Genomic DNA, 14,900 nt, shown 5'->3' with positions numbered 1-14,900 from the left:
CCCCTCTCCATTCCCCTGTGCCTGTCACATGTGTGACCCCACTCTTGGTGTGTGTGTGCATGTGTGTGTGTGTGATGCTGCAGGAGTGGCTCCCCAGCACTCCCTGCCGCAGCTCCCCACGGCTCTGAGTGCTCGGGGCTCCCTTGCAGGCTCCTCTGCCCCTGACTCTGCTCCCCTGGCTAAGCCCCCCCAGAAGCCTGTCCGCCTGCTGCCCATGGAACCGCCAGGGTCGGTGCCCGAGCACAGCCTGAGCCACGTGGAGGTGGAGATAGAGATGTCTCCTCTGAACAGCCAGAAGCCTGGCTCCTGTGAGACCGGGATCATAAGGAGGACAGTGAAGTACTCTGAGACTGACCTAGACACTGTGCCACTGAGGTGCTATCGCGAAACCAACATCGATGACATACTGGCTGAGAAGGAGGAGGTGGATTCGGCGATTGAGAGCCAGAAGGACAGTGAGAGCAATCCAAGTTTCGGGGGCACACCGGGCAGGAGGAACAGCACACCGGAGGAGGCCCCCGCCCTGGGCACCAGCTTCACGAAGGACGGGCTGCAGGATGGGGACATGGATGACGACGATGAGGTGTTTGAGGCGACGAGGAAGGAGAACAGGGAAAGGTGAGGCTCTGTGCATGGGGGCAAAAAGCAACTCTCGCCCTTCCTACTGTCCCCTGCATGGCAAAACAGGCTCTGCCGAAAGAGTGTCTGAGCCAAAAATCCCAATGGCTCCCTGTGTGCTGTGAGTGGGGGTCAGACAGGGTCCTGGATCGCCCCGCTGGGATTGGGACTGGGTCTGAGACTGGGAGGGGGCCCTCATGGCCTTATGGAAAGAGGTGGGCAGCACAGGTGATGCAGCCTTGGGCGCTGCACTGTGGGCCTCACTCCCCTAGGGTGAGCCCTGCAGCTCAGGTCGCTCGGCTGAGCGAAGGCCTCCCAGCCCAAGTTCCACCGGGTTAATTACATCCTGCCCCAGTGCTGCCAGGTGTTGGGGTGATGGTGTCAGGGTACCTGAGCCCAGACAGTGCCCTGGAGCTGCTGTGTGCTGGCAGGCACTGCTGGGCTGCCCTCCCCTCTGCAGACTGCTCCGCTTTGGCGCTGGGAGCGGTCCCTTTTGCTTGGCCTCAGTAGGTATTTGCCATGTTTGGGAAAGAGTGGGGGATGTGTTGGGCTGGAAAAAGCCTTTTGTTGCCTTTTGTGTCGTTTTTCACTTGTGTGGCAAAACACCCCGTGCCGGGAGTCTGACAGAGTGGGTGAAAGCATGGTTGTCGTTCACTTAAAGCTAAAGGCCATCCGAGCTGCCATCTGCCCTGTGTCAGGCACTGGCAACTAGGACCTATGGGAGATGGCATTTTGGCCTGGTGGCACAAGCCTCTGCCCATGGAGCGTCCTCTGGAGTGGTGGTTTGACCATGGGAAGTGACAGGCGTCGTCCACCTACCTCAGGAGGCATCAGGAGGGGAAAGAGCACTGTGTGGGACAGCCGCCTGGAGAGGAAAGGCCCTGGCAGGGACGGGGAGATGCCTGTGCAGGCAGCAGTAGCCAAGGGCAACTCCTGATGTGTATTGGCAAAGAGTCTTGGGTGAGATGAGGGGGCTCAGCACTATCAGCAAGTGCTCCACAGGAGTGGGGAGAGGTCTTGCCTGGGAATCGCAAAATCAGGGCGATGCCTGGGATGCTGCGTTGCAGCATGCACTCACCTAGCTGTGCAAAAGGCAGGCAGGGAGCATTTAAGTGGAAGAAAAGGAAAAGGGAGGTTTGATGTTGGCAGTGGGAAAAGGTAATGAAGATAAAACCCCCAGTGGTGCCCCTGGACTGGGAAGGAAAAGCACAGAGGTGCTGGGCTGATGAGGAGGTAAGTTGTGCATCTCGAGGGGAGCTGTTGCATATCTAGTGGAGGGGATTGATACATCTCTCCCTGCCACCCACTCTGTCCTCAAAAACTTTGGGTTCTAGAGAAAAGTTGAAAATAAGTCATTTGTTATATATTTTTTTCCAAATGAATACTGATGGAAGATTTGAGTAAGATATAAAATTATTATCACTGCAAGCAAGTTCTTCAAGTTACTGTAACAATTATCTTGCACAATGATATTTTATTTCCAAATATGTACTAGGCCACTACAAGTCTTCTGAGCTGTAAGCCTAGAACTGCTTTTTGCCCTCTGAGACACCTTACTGTAGCTCCCCAGACAGCTCTGAAAGCTTGGATGTATCCTTAAATGCATCGCTGCCCCTAAAGACAATGCTCCCAGTATAATTACCCATGTGTATATGGGGGCATCATGTTCATTTTATGTGGCTTCTTTGTGGGCCAGTGGGTTTTTTTGTTTTGCAGGCCCCTGAATATTCCCCTGGTAGGTGCAGACCCTGCAAGCAGCATCTTGAAAATCACAAAGCTCAAACTGTGAGCTTGCTTAGTCCCTGCATTATGGCCCTGGTTTTTGCTTACGCACTGTTTCTGTGCTCTGCAGCTGCAGTCCTCCTCCCTGTTTACCAGTCACTAGTATTGATGTTTTCTACTTCAAGCTTTCTGCTTTGCCTGCTCACAGGAGGGTGATGCTGGGGTGATTAAGAAGCCCCCCGGGCTCCCTAAAGCCAGCACCATTCTGCTGCTGCAGGAGCTGCTGTACCCCAGGCCTGTCCTGGTAGCTGGGAAGGACCAGCCCTACAAAACTACTGAAGCACCTTTGGATGCTGATTTGCAGCATTTAGATATGTAAATCCCTTTGAAAATCTAGTCTTAAGGATTTAGCACCCTCTGCAAGGGAGATTTTGGCTTGGTACTATCTTGTTGTCCTTCATATTCTGGCCAAAGGGCATCTTCTTTGGTGATTTACCCTCCCAAAATAAGAGCGTGCTAACAGCTAAAAAAATCCAACACCAAATCAAATGAGACATGGAAAGCGACAGAAGAAATGGTGTCTTCTTCCAGCAAATCCACTCCCTGAATATATTTAGAGTCAGATCTACTGATTGTAATGACTAGTCTAAGCATTTACTGTCTTTATTCCCGTTAGTCCTGGAGAGCCGAGACCTGTCAGTGAGAGCAGGCTCAATTCCCTTCCTCCTCGAGCATCAGCAGGCGTGCTGGCTAAGCTGGAGGCAGGGCCCAGCTTGGCCTGCAGCATGGGTGCCTTGGGCTGATAAGAGAGAAGAGGCTTTGCTGGGGGTTGCCCCACTCCCCTGAGAGCATGGAGGGCTGGAGGGAGGCAGAGATGCCTTTTCTCCCTGCAAGCACAGCAGTCTTGCCTGGAAAAGCCCTTGGATCTGCTACCTGGGGAGCCTTTCCAGAGGCTTTGTGCTCACTGCTTGGTGGCGAGAAAATAGCTGCAGGGCAAGCCTTGCTGGGGATTAAAAAAATGGTTATGGGCCTGATTTCATCAAATGCTTAAGCGTGTGCTTAACCTGCCTCAGTAGCCACGAGCTTCTGATGTGTTGTGCTGAGGCTGAGCCTCTGTCCCAGAGACCAACGTGGCCACAGAGCCGCAGCTTGGGGTGATGCTCCTGTATCCCACAGGCTTGGGCTGGAGAGGGGATTCTCGGAGTGAAGCCGGCAGGCACCTGCCAATAAGCTGGGGAAGGCGCCTGCAGCTCGTGGGGGAGGACTGGCAACAGCGTGACCCCAGCGTGAAGGCGTGGATGTGGCAGGGGAGTGTGGGCAGCTGGGAGGGGAGACTGCAGTGCCTGTGGTCAGTACCTGTGGCTGAGCATGGGCTGGAGTTAGGACACTGAGCCCTAAGAGCAGGCAGCTGCCAGGCTGGAGGAGATGTGTGAAGGGACCTGGAGGGAGTGCAAGGAGCTGCTGGGGCTGGTCTGTACAAGAGCTCTGTTCAGAGAGGAGTAAAGTGAGGGGCTGCTGGGTGGTGCTGTACAGCCTTACATTCTTTAGGCTGAGCTGGGACCCCTGCACAATGCCTGCCATGTCTGTGCAGGCAGGAGGAGTGGGGCATGGCTGGGGCAGTCAGGAGTCTGGAGGGTCACAGGAACGTTGGGCAGAGAGAAAACTGTTGAGGGCCTAATGAGAGAGATTATCCCCTCTTCTCCCCGCTGTCGGGGATAGCACAGCTCTGCAGCACCAGGCAGGGAGAATGGGGTAGGCCCCTTCCCCTCCATCAGCCATCAGATGCAGCTGCTGAAGCCCAGTTGCCCAGACCCCCGCGGTCCCTGTGGGCAGACCTTTGCCTGAAGTGCTGCTGTCTTTGCCACTAACATGCAATGCAACGTGGCCGTTGGCTCCCAGGATCCGCTTCTCCTCCATACCCACCTCTCTCAAGGAAGGCTCACTGCCTCTCCCACCCCAGCTCAAGGCTGGAAACCTGTTTGCTTCCCCATTGCCTGTCACCCTTCTGTCACCCTTGCGCAGATGTTTGATTACAGCCTCTGTGTCTCCTCCCTCCTCTGCTCTTCCCAGCTGCGTTTGTCTGGCTTGGTGACAGTGCAGTGACCCTTCCTGGGGGGCTGAGGCAGGCACGGGGGGCTGGGCAGCACAGCGGCAGCTGATGAAGTATCTAGGTCCAAGCAGGAGTGGTGTCTGCAAGCAGCATTGTGCCCATGCTGCTGCAACTGGATCCTTCTGGAGCTGAACGGCTTTGCACTTGATATTTTGGGGTGGAGAGATTACATCCAGAGCTTGGATGGTGTGGACAAAACCAGCTGTGTTTTCTTCTGTGGCTTGGTGGCAATATATTTGGTCACAAGAATGATCCCAGCTCCCTCTCCTGGGAACAGGGTCCCTTCCGTCTGGTGGCATCGTCCTGCCCAGCACAGCCCATCACCCTCCTTATGGATTCAAAGCGCAAAACAAAATCAGCAGCATTAGCTCGGTTTAGTAGCACACAACTGGGTGGTGAGGACAGTGAATGCATGTTAACATCTGTAAAGCTCATCTGCAAGATGTTAAAGAGGTCTATTCTGCCTTGCCCTCACCAGAAAGCCACCCCAGAGGTGGCTGCTCCTTGGGTTCCTGTGGGAATGATAAGAGCATCAAGCGGTGCTGCACAGCCAGGGAAACACTGGTGGGCGAGAGCAGCCTCTACCCTGCCTTGCTTACCTGCATCTGGCTTTGCTGCGCTCCCCTTGAAGCCAGCCGGCACTCTGGGGGAGTCAAGCTGCCAGCACTTGGCCTGCTGAAGTAATTGGGGTGAGATTTTTGAGTGGTATGTGAAGGCTAATGAATGAAAATCATTTGGTGGTTGTAACAGCAACACATCTTCTGAGCCCTTTGTATGAAGCTGTTTGTTCATAACAAATGTTATGACAAGCTGGAGCAGTTCCTTTCCTTTAATCAGAGGTGCTTTTCTGCTGCTTTAAAAAAATGATAGCGGCTTATGAGTAAAGTGGGCTTTTAGAGCTGTGTTCATGTTTGTACAACTGAAGCATTGATGTTCCCTGGGTTGGAAGTGTGCCTGTTGTCACGTGCTCAGATGGATGGGCAGGCTGCACTTCACCTCATTTACAGGAAAAAACACTCAGGGCTTCAGGGTTTAGAAACTCCTGTGTTGGACTGGACCCAGACCTGCATCAGAGACGGGCTGGGCCTTCCTACAGGGCTGATCCCTGACAAGATGATGAGCCAGGACCAAGCCTGGCCTCTAGGACATGGGCCAGCTCAGGTCCCTGAGCCCAGAGCTGGGTGTGAGGCTCCTTCTGTACTGCCTGGGGAAACCTGGGGCTCAGCACTGCCTTTTGCTTGGTCCCAGTTGTCTCCTGGGACTCAGCATTGCCTTGTGCCGGGTCCCAGACATCTCCTGGGACCAGCCAGCAGACCTTGCAGGTGGGTATTGGTCATGCTCTGAGTGTGGTGCTCAGCAACCATGGTGCTGCATTCATGGAGGAAGGTGTTGTGCTGTCATGAGCAGCTTCAGAAGGAGCCTTCTGGGTGCCAAGGGCTCTGAAGGCTCATGGAAAATTCAGCCACTTCCAGATTTGGTTGGAAACGGAGCTGAACCACATCCTGCTTCTGGTGCTTGAGCCCTTTATTGGATCTAAACTCAAGTCGAGTGACTGGGAGCAGTAGCCATCTCATAAGCTTCTTATGAGGATGAGCCACTAAAGGAACAAAAGTCTGTGGTACATTAAAGGAGAAGCATATGTCTGGAGTGAGGCCAGCCCAGTCCCTCTTCCCATGATGTCCTGGGGAGGCAAGGCATTTCCTTGGAGGTCTACAGATGTTCAGAGGAGATTTCTGCCCTCCCCAGTTTCCTTCTGAAGCAGCGCATGGGCTTTTGTTTCAGGACTTTGATCCCTTGCTCCTCAGTGACCAGTTCTTCTCTCTTTCCCTCTAGGATCATGGACCGAGACATGCAGGGTATGCTCAAGTCTCCAGTGCCCTTCCTCCTAGGGCACAGCCTCTCCAAGGATGGCATGGACTCTTTCAGCAAGCATTTTGAGAGCATCATGGAGTCCCATCGAGCCAAAGGCACGTCTTACACCAGCCTGGACTCCATTGACATCCTCTCCTCCCCAGCCCGCACCCATGGGACCATTTTCACTTTTGACCTCCCAACCCTCACCCCAGAAATACAGGGACAGATCCGAGACAGCGCCAAGCTGATAGAGGAGAACTTTGCTCCTCTGGCTCACTTGGAGCCAGACTCTGGGACCAGTTCGGCCACAGATGCCCCCTGGACTGAGAGGGAGGACGAGCGGGGGAGACGAAGGAAGGGTGCTTGGCACAGCCCTTGCCACTCAGAGGACAGCTTTGGTACTCCCTTGGCCTCCTCCAACATGAGGTGAGTGACCAAAGTTGCTTGGGCCACCAAAGCTCAGTGTGGAGTCTAACCCTGTGTGGCGTGTTTTGCAGCCAGAGCTTAACCTGTGTTTCTGGGGAAGAGGGGAAGGGTCAGGACTGGGTGTGCTGGATTTTCTGTGAAGTGACCGATGAGGCCAGTGATCACCATGGTGTTGTGGTGGGCATGTAGTGGGAGCGCATCTCCTTTTTCATCTTTGCCAGCTTTGTTGGTGCTGGAGAGCTGTGAGGTTTCCTCCAGCCTAGCAAGCAGGGAGTCCCAGGACTTCAATCTCATGGTGGGTCTCCTGTTGCAGAGCAGTCCAGCATCCATGGTGGCTGTGGACAGAGGCCAGTCAGAAGTCGAGTACCAGTAGAAATATGAGTACCCTCCCTCCTGGAGACCAAGACTTCCTGATACTGCTGCATCCCTTACCATCCGAGTAGCAGCCTCCTATTTCTTGTTGGGAAGAGTCCCATGGTCTTGTACCTATTGTCCTGGCCTCCTGAACCTCCTCAGCCTTGTGTATGTTGGGAGATGGAGGGCAGAGATGAGCACAGCCCACCAGAGGCTTCCTGTACGTTGCTCTGTGCCTGCCTGCATGTGGGCTCAGGATGGCTGCCCCATGCCTGGGGCATCTCTGGTGGAGAGGGCTGGGGGAGCTCAGCCCCACCACTTCTAACCTGTCCCTGTGTGAGACCATGTCCAGGCTGAAACACTACCTTCCTGCACTCCTCCCCTTTCCAGAAAGGTCTTGGGCTGAGGCACTTGTGACGTGGCAGGTGGGCAGGCTGTGTCTTTTCCCTTTTCCAGGGTACATTCATCTGGAGTGTGGTCAGGTCTGGTCTGGATGTCAGGTTGGTCTAGTGGTTCAGCAGCAGGGCTGGCGGCTCTTGGAGAACTTGGTATCTCAGTCATGCCAGCACTGACCTTCCTGTTTGCATTGCCTCCCTGCAAGGTTTCTCTGCCCTTCTGTGCAATGCCAGAGCTTCCTGAATCCCTCATCCACTTTCTAGGCTTTGGTCTTTTCCACACCAAAACTTTTTGGGTTTGGTCTTTTCCAGACCAAACCTATGTCACTTCTGGTCACAACCTATGCCATCCTTGTAGGCTCAGCTTGGGATGGCCAGGTGGGGATCTGAGCTCTGTGTCTTTGGTGTCTGCAGTCAAGAGAGGAGAGTGGAGTATTGCATCTGCTCTGTGGTCCCTGGATCACTCCAAGGGCATTTTGGGGCAGAGAGATGCCAGGTTAGGCCTTCCCTTTCTTTGGGACACTGAAGCCAGGGACATGGCTCTGTGCCACCATGGTACAGAGGCCACAGAGGCCAGGCAAGGTTTGTGCAGTAAAACTGATGATATCTGAGAGGCACAAGGCAGCAAAGGGTGGCAGTATCCAGCCATGATCAGTGCTCTCTGCAGGAAGAATTGACTTCCTATTCCTCTGCGAAGGCAAGGGACTGAAACAGAGCAGCCTGGAGAAAGCGAGAGGACAGTGTCTGACTTCTCATCCATAGGGTGCCATCGTACCACAGCAACACCACCACAGGGGCACAGGGAGGTGTGAGGGTGCAGCTGGCAGCAGCAATGAGGTGGCTTAACAGAGGTTTTTCCTCACGGGTCGAGGAGGCTGCGGCACTGTGCTCCCCTCCTAGTTCAGGTTTCAAAGCAGCACTGGGCTGTGGCACAGGCCATGGAGGTGTGTTGTGTCCCTCCCCAAACTGCCCTGGATCTTTGCTGAGCCCACCTTTGCTGACCCTCTTGTCTTCTCCCCTTCCAGCTCTCGCAAGCAGGAGTACCTCTGCTTTTGTGGTAGGGAACACAGGGGAAACCCAGCTGCAGTCCTCACCGCACTCCCTGGCCTGGGGACCCTGAGGGTTGGGCTTTCCACAGCACCAGAAGCACCAGCCTTGCCTTCTGTTGACACGCATACGGAGTCCCAAGCAACTATCTTTCCCCATTTAGAAACGATTCCCTTAATTATCGGTAGGTCCCTGCACAGCTCTTCTCTTAGTCCCATTCAGGCCCTGTTTCTTGCCCGTCTCCTGGGCTGCATCTGAAGTTCAGACCCGCCATGCTACCCCACAGCAGGTGAGCAGGTGCCCTGGCTCCAGCAGTGACCTGAAGTGGAGGCTGCAGGAAAGATGGTGAGAAAAGAGGCATGGGGGAGCAGGGCCCTGCTGCAGGCTCCTGGCAGGCAGCAGCCCAGCTCTCTGCCCCTGGCATGGACCAAGCTTCCCCGCACTGTCCCCGTGGGCAATGGCAGACAGGGAGGCAGGTGTGGTTAAGATCTGCTGTCTTGTGCAGTGGAGAGGAGTGGAGATTGGGACTGGGAGCAAGAACTAGACTGGGAAGCAGGGAAAGCATGGGGTACCAGGGGCTGAGACAGCCCATCATCTGCAGGGTCAGTCTTCAGGAGGCAGGGCTTTCTGGCAAGGGAGAGGGGCAAGAAGTTTCCTCTTTCCCCATGACTGGTGCTACCAACTTTCTAGACTCAGAGTGGACCATGAAGCTGAAGACCATGAAGCTTCCCAAGTAGTTTGAGGAAGAAGTAGCTGGGCTGATTCCACAAAGGTTCCCATGAGCTGGAACCAGTGTCTCCTGGTACCTGGCAGGGCTGATCTGCTCGAGCAGAGAGTATACTTGTGATGCTCCCACTAAGGGGTATTTAATGGAAATTGCTGGGGAAAGGAGCTAAGGAACCTCTGCAGCCATCATAGTACAACAACACCTGTGCCAGTGGGGCCAGAGTGGGGCATTCACCACTGCCCACGGTCACAAGCAATCCAGACAGACTGCCACCAGCTCAGATGGACTGGGGACCCCGGGCAGGGGGGGTTCTGTGGTGGAGGCTGTGCTTTACACTGGCTGTCAGTCTCAAGATTGGCAGAGGTGACCTCAGGCTGCAGGGCTTTGGCGTGAGGGGTGACTGGTGACAAAATGCCAGCAGGTCTAGGCCTGCGTGTGCTGCCCTGCAGCCATCCCCCTTGTGCCCCCAAAACCTTTGGTGTTTATTGTTGCAATGGTCGGGGTCAGGGTCTGGGCTGGGCATGGCCCTGCAGCCTGTGACTTTCCATCTCTGTCGGTGGCAGGGATGGCCAAGCCAATGATGTCATCTGCATTGCTGGGGAGATGCGGTGTCCCCCACGGCCAGCAGCCTTGGTTCATGCAGCCTTGCAGGTCACACCAAGGCTCTGGTGTCCCTCGGCATGCGATAGTCTGAGACTTTTATCTTGACATTGTACATGGGGAATGTGCCTAAGTGCAGACCCAGCAAGGCCTGTCTGGGTGGGCGCTGGGATGCCTGAGCCTTCTCTGGTGGCCTTGGTTGAAAGGGAGGGAGCAGTGACTGAACAGCAAGGGTCCAAGTGTGAGACCCTCTCCCTGCCTCTCCACAGCGGGACACCCCACGGTGGCAGCCCCAGCGTGGGGCAGAGGCTTGGTGAGTAGGTTATCGCTCCATCTGGGTGGGGAGTGAACTCTTGCTGGGCAGAGGGCTGCAGTCAAAGCAGTCCGTCCCCACGGCTGTGACGGTGACCCGTAGAGCGTGTGTGGGGGCAGAGCCCTGCAGGGCTGGGGGTGTCCCTCTGGGGCTGGTGGGGCTGGCTGGGGGCAGACATGGTGCTGGCAAGATGGCGAGGTGGGAGCCGCGGCAGCCCTGGGGACTGCAGGGAGGTCGGCTCCTGCGGTGGCAGCCAGATTTTGGCAACTACAGGTCCTGCGGTGGCAGCCAGATTTTGGCAACTACAGGTCCAAATCGCCGGGCTTTGCCACGCTGTCGGGTGCGAGCGGGCGCCCAGAACACCGCCCCACTTGCCGCAGTCCCATACACCGGCAGCCCGGGGCTGCCGGCCCCGCAGGCAGGCGCTGCGGGTTGCGGGGCGTCAGCCCCAGGGAGATGTAAATGGGCAAATTGCACCTCCCTGGGGGTGCAAGGCCCCTGAAATCCAGCCGCCCAATTCCCCTTGCCCGTCCCACTCCTCCGGAGCCAGCCTCGGCCCCGGGCACAGCCGTGCCTGTCCCTGAGGAGTGCCCGCGGAGGGAGGGGACATGACTCGCCCCCCTCGCAAGGGGCAACCAAGGCAGTCTCTGCCGGGACCCAAACCGGCGGGGTCGCCCGAGGTGGGGCAGAAAGAAGGGCAGGCAGGAAAAGCAGCAGCAGCAGCAAAGGCCGGGGGAGTGAGGGGCGGGGGGCTGCAAACCGCCTGGTGAAAAGGGCCAGATACCACGGTGAGGGGCAGCAGGCCCGGAGCCTCGCTAGAGGGAGAGCTTGGCCCTGGAGCTGCGGCTGCGTGGAAGGACCGGGGAGCCCGTAGGGCTGGCAGCCGCCCCAGGAGGAGGATGCGCCGGGAGTCGAACCTTCTTCCCTGCCAGATCGCGCCTGCTAGCGTGTGCTGGAGCCGGGGCCCTGCCAATAAGCTCCGCTGTGTTTCTTTATAAGGTCCCTTTTGTTACTGCAGCAGTCGGTGAGCCGGTGCCCCTCCCTCTCCCGAGGCCAGCGCAGGTCTCTCAGCTGGCCTGAGCTCCCAGTTGGCACTGGGCAAACTGGTGAGATGATGCCCTGAGGGCTGTGCCCAGTTTTGGGCCCCACGGGGTGGATTTGGGGTGTGATGCGGGAGGTTGGGTGTGAGGGCTGAGCAGAGGAAGGACAGGAGAGCACGGAGGAAAGGATGGTGTGGGAGCACAGGAGGGGGACAAGGCTAGGGTGCAGGATGAAGACGTCATGCCACAACCATTGGCACAGCAAGAAATAGGGCACAAGCTGGAGGGGGAATTTTTCCCCAGGTATTTCGGTGTTGAGCTATGAAGGGCAGCAGGAGCTGGGACACAGGACACATCAGCCCTCCATGGCATGGAGGATGGGGGCAGCAGGCAGGGTCCCAGGGCTGGCAGGGCTGCCCACCAAGGCACAGGCAACGGCACATCCCTGTGGGATGCAGCCCCTTGTGTCAGGTGTTAATTCCAGCCCCAGGTCTGACCCAGAGCCCCTAGGTTGGGCTTTGCCCAAGGGTCCAAGAGATTGAGGTTTCCCTGTGCCGACCCCATGGCATCTGTGTCTTTGAAGGACAAGACAACCCTCCATCCAACAGGTGAGTAACTGGATTTTAAGGGTCTCAGCTGGCTCCAGAAATTGTTTGGTGGGATTGCAGAGTTGGCCCCTGTCCTCTGCAGGAGTAATTGTGCCCCCCACAAGAGGGGATGGGGAGATGGTGTGATGGAGGACAGGCAGGCATCTCTGGAGAGGGCTGGTGCTGCAGGGCAGGCTCTGGAAGTCTGCAGATAAATGAGACTAAGGAGGGTCACAGCTGCCAAAAGTTCAGTTCTGCCTGGATCTGGTAGCAGTAACGTTGGCGGGTGCCGCTGTGGCTGGGTGATTTGAGGACCAGGTTGGACTCCAGAGCTGCCAGAAAGTAGGACCATCCCCGCCTGTGGTTGGAGGCTGGCCTGGCTGACCTTCAAGTGTCCTCCCAGCCCTAACTTCAATTCTGTGAGGAATGAACCAGCCCAGATCTTGGCTGTCATAAATCAAAGTCACTCCACTCAGACCGATGGAGGGAGCTGCGTTTATTTAGCTCAGTTAAAGATCCAGTCTGATACATTCCTAGCAGCAATATTAGGCAGGCTGGGCTCGCTTTGCGGAGGCATTGGGCATCTAGCCATGCATGCGGGGCATTGGGAATCGAGGGCAGAGTGCTGCTCTGCTCTATGTGCGTGTCCCTCACAGACTCGGACCAGGCTCCCTGCCCTGTCCTGTCATGATGCAGGATGCAAACCAGCCTCCCATGGGGACCAAGTGGTGCTTGGATTGTGGTTGGAGGTTTTGAGTTTCCTACAGCAGGTGTCTTACCTGGAAATGTGTCAGGCAGGCCCTGGACAACCCAGGAGCTCAGCTGAGCACCCCCAGCTGAAACCAATGACCACCCAGCCCAGCCTGTCCCCAGGGATGTCTCTCCTTCCCTGCTCCTGGGGAGCAGGGTGTTGGTGCAGTAAGGGTCCCACCATGCAGAGGCAGTGTGGGAAGGGTCCCTCCATGCAGATACATCCCTGCTGGCAGCCAGGAGCTGGAGGTCAGCCCTCTGGGACAGGCTTTGCTGACCTAGTACCTTATTGCTAACCCACATCCAGGAGAGAAGATTTGTTCCTGGTTCATGGAGAGAACATGGTGCAAAGTGAACCTGCTTTGTGGTGGCAAAGTAGAGAAGAGGGTGTCAGGGCTCCTGCAGTGACACACTGCACTGCAGCCAGGGAAGGTGTTGTGGTCTCTCCTGCTGGGCTCCAGGCAGTCAGCCAGAGGAGGAACATTGGGATGAGACAAGGATCCAGCTCAAGGAAAGGAGTGTTTAGCCCCTAGAAGGAACATTTGGGCTCTGGAGAAGCATCTGGCCCTGGAGAAGGAGGGTCTGTGGTGTGGTGGCCCCAAGTAGGGCCGTGGTCCTGCAGCAGCTCCCCAGGGCTGGGAGCACAACGCGGTGCTCATGCTGAGCTGGAGTGGGAAGTGGTTGGTGAAGACCCACTGTCCCGGGGCAAGCCCTGAGCTGGATCACATGCCTTCCTTGCAGAGACCCCCAGAAGTGCCTCCTTGCTGCTAACAGAGGTGCTGGGGACCTGGGCTCTCTGGCGAACACCTCTGAGGTGACATGGGGACCTGTGCTCCCAGTGACGTTGGGGGCAGCAGTGGCTGTCTTAGGTGGGCAGCAGCGATGACTCATTTCAGGCATGCTGAGGCTACTTGCATAATACCAACTTCAATCTTTAGTCCTCAAGTGTGGGCCAGCTCTCGGGTTGAAAATGTAACTAATGTAAAAAATATTATCACAGTGTTTCTTCAAGCCAAACTGAAATGTCACTTTAGAAAGTTCACTAAAAAAAACCTACCCTGAGACATTAGCTCATTGGCAAGAAAATTAGCATCACCTCAGTTGCCTCAGACATGGACACAGCTCTTTGCACTGTTCTCCATTCGCTTGAGGATTGGGCTTGCTTTTCTCTCTTTAAGCTGCCCATTCTCCAAGTCAGCTGGGGCTTTGAGTGGTGACAGATGGGTGCCACGAATGGGGCCCTCCCAGCCTATCCACGCTGATGGTCCGTATTTAACAGCATGAGAGTGACTTGAGTGTTGGAAGAAAACACATTTCATGGCATGGCTGGGTAGTGCCTCATCCTGAGAGCAAGGTTATGCTTTACTGGTGTAAAACCCCAACTCAGTATGGAGACTTGGTGAGGGAGGGGACAGCAGATCCCACTCGTAGAGCTGCTTTGAGACCCAGGCTGTGATCCCTGCATGCCCATTGCAAGAAGCATGGCAAGAATTGCAGCCACAGGTTGGGAGCCTGCAGATGTTGAAGGACAAGAGAGGTTTTGTAAATGGCCCCATGCCTGGATGCTCAGTACTAGGTAGGAAAGCTGAGGACCACAGACTGGCAAGACAGGTCACAGGACGAGACTCAGAGCTCTAGGTTTTCCCCTGGAGGCTCCAGGAACTGGCCATGTGAGGGAGGACAACCTCTCAGGCAGGACAGGCAAGGTCCAGAAGGGTATTGGGAGTTTTTCAGTGATGGTGGTTGAGAATGAAAAGGTCTTCAGAGGGTGAGTCAGCAGCCCCTTGCTCTGGAGGTGCAGTTGGAGCATAGGGAGTGGTGGAGGGGTGCATTTGAGTTTTGTAGCTCAGCCTGTGGCTGGAAAAGCAGCCTTGGAGCCACTGGGCTGGAAAGGGAACAGTGCCTGTACCCTGTGATAGCAGATAGAGTTTTAGCAAAAAATACAGTCACCACAACCCATGACTGGCAGGTGCCAGTTGCTGGGATGAATTCATCTCCTCTGCTGCTGGGAAGCAAAGAGCCTGTGAGCACTGTCCTTGGCTGAGGGCACAGTGGCTGGAGCTGCACAAGGAGCTGAAGCGAGGCTGAGGTGTGTGCCCAGCACTGGCCCAGCAGCACCCAGCCTGTCCTGCTGTTGGGTGCTCCCCAGGGCAGCTTTGGCCCTGCCAGACAGTGCAGGCACAGCCGGGCACAGCTGGAGGGCAGCGGACACCAGGGCCCATGCTAGCGGCACCTTTGGATGCAGCCACCCTACTTTGGGAGGAGGAGATGTTTTAGGCAGGTGGGGGGGATCCCCATGGGATGGGGTGTGCTGGGGTGTGCTGGTGATGCGGACAGTGGTGCTGGAAGCCTCCTGC

At 56.1% G+C, this 14,900-nt stretch overlaps 1 protein-coding gene across 6 annotated transcripts in view; it reads left to right on the top strand.

The window, feature by feature from the left end:
• Window positions 1-14,900, top strand: part of PSD (pleckstrin and Sec7 domain containing) — a 46,862-nt gene that overhangs the window by 11,269 nt on the left and 20,693 nt on the right. For 4 of the 6 annotated variants that reach the window (XM_049810958.1, XM_049810957.1, XM_049810960.1 and 1 more), the window contains exons 4-5: window positions 84-618; window positions 6,284-6,730. In XM_049810958.1, the coding sequence (XP_049666915.1) occupies window positions 84-618; window positions 6,284-6,730 (982 nt within the window). The remainder of the gene's footprint in view (window positions 1-83; window positions 619-6,283; window positions 6,731-14,900) is intronic. The other 2 variants (XM_049810961.1, XM_049810962.1) reach the window with 1 other exon arrangement.

This window comes from Accipiter gentilis, chromosome 9 (assembly GCF_929443795.1).
Source record: "Accipiter gentilis chromosome 9, bAccGen1.1, whole genome shotgun sequence".
NCBI classification, from domain to species: Eukaryota; Metazoa; Chordata; class Aves; order Accipitriformes; family Accipitridae; genus Astur; species Astur gentilis.
The sequence above is the reverse complement of the archived record's forward strand: the minus strand, read 5'-3'. Positions and strand labels throughout refer to the sequence as shown.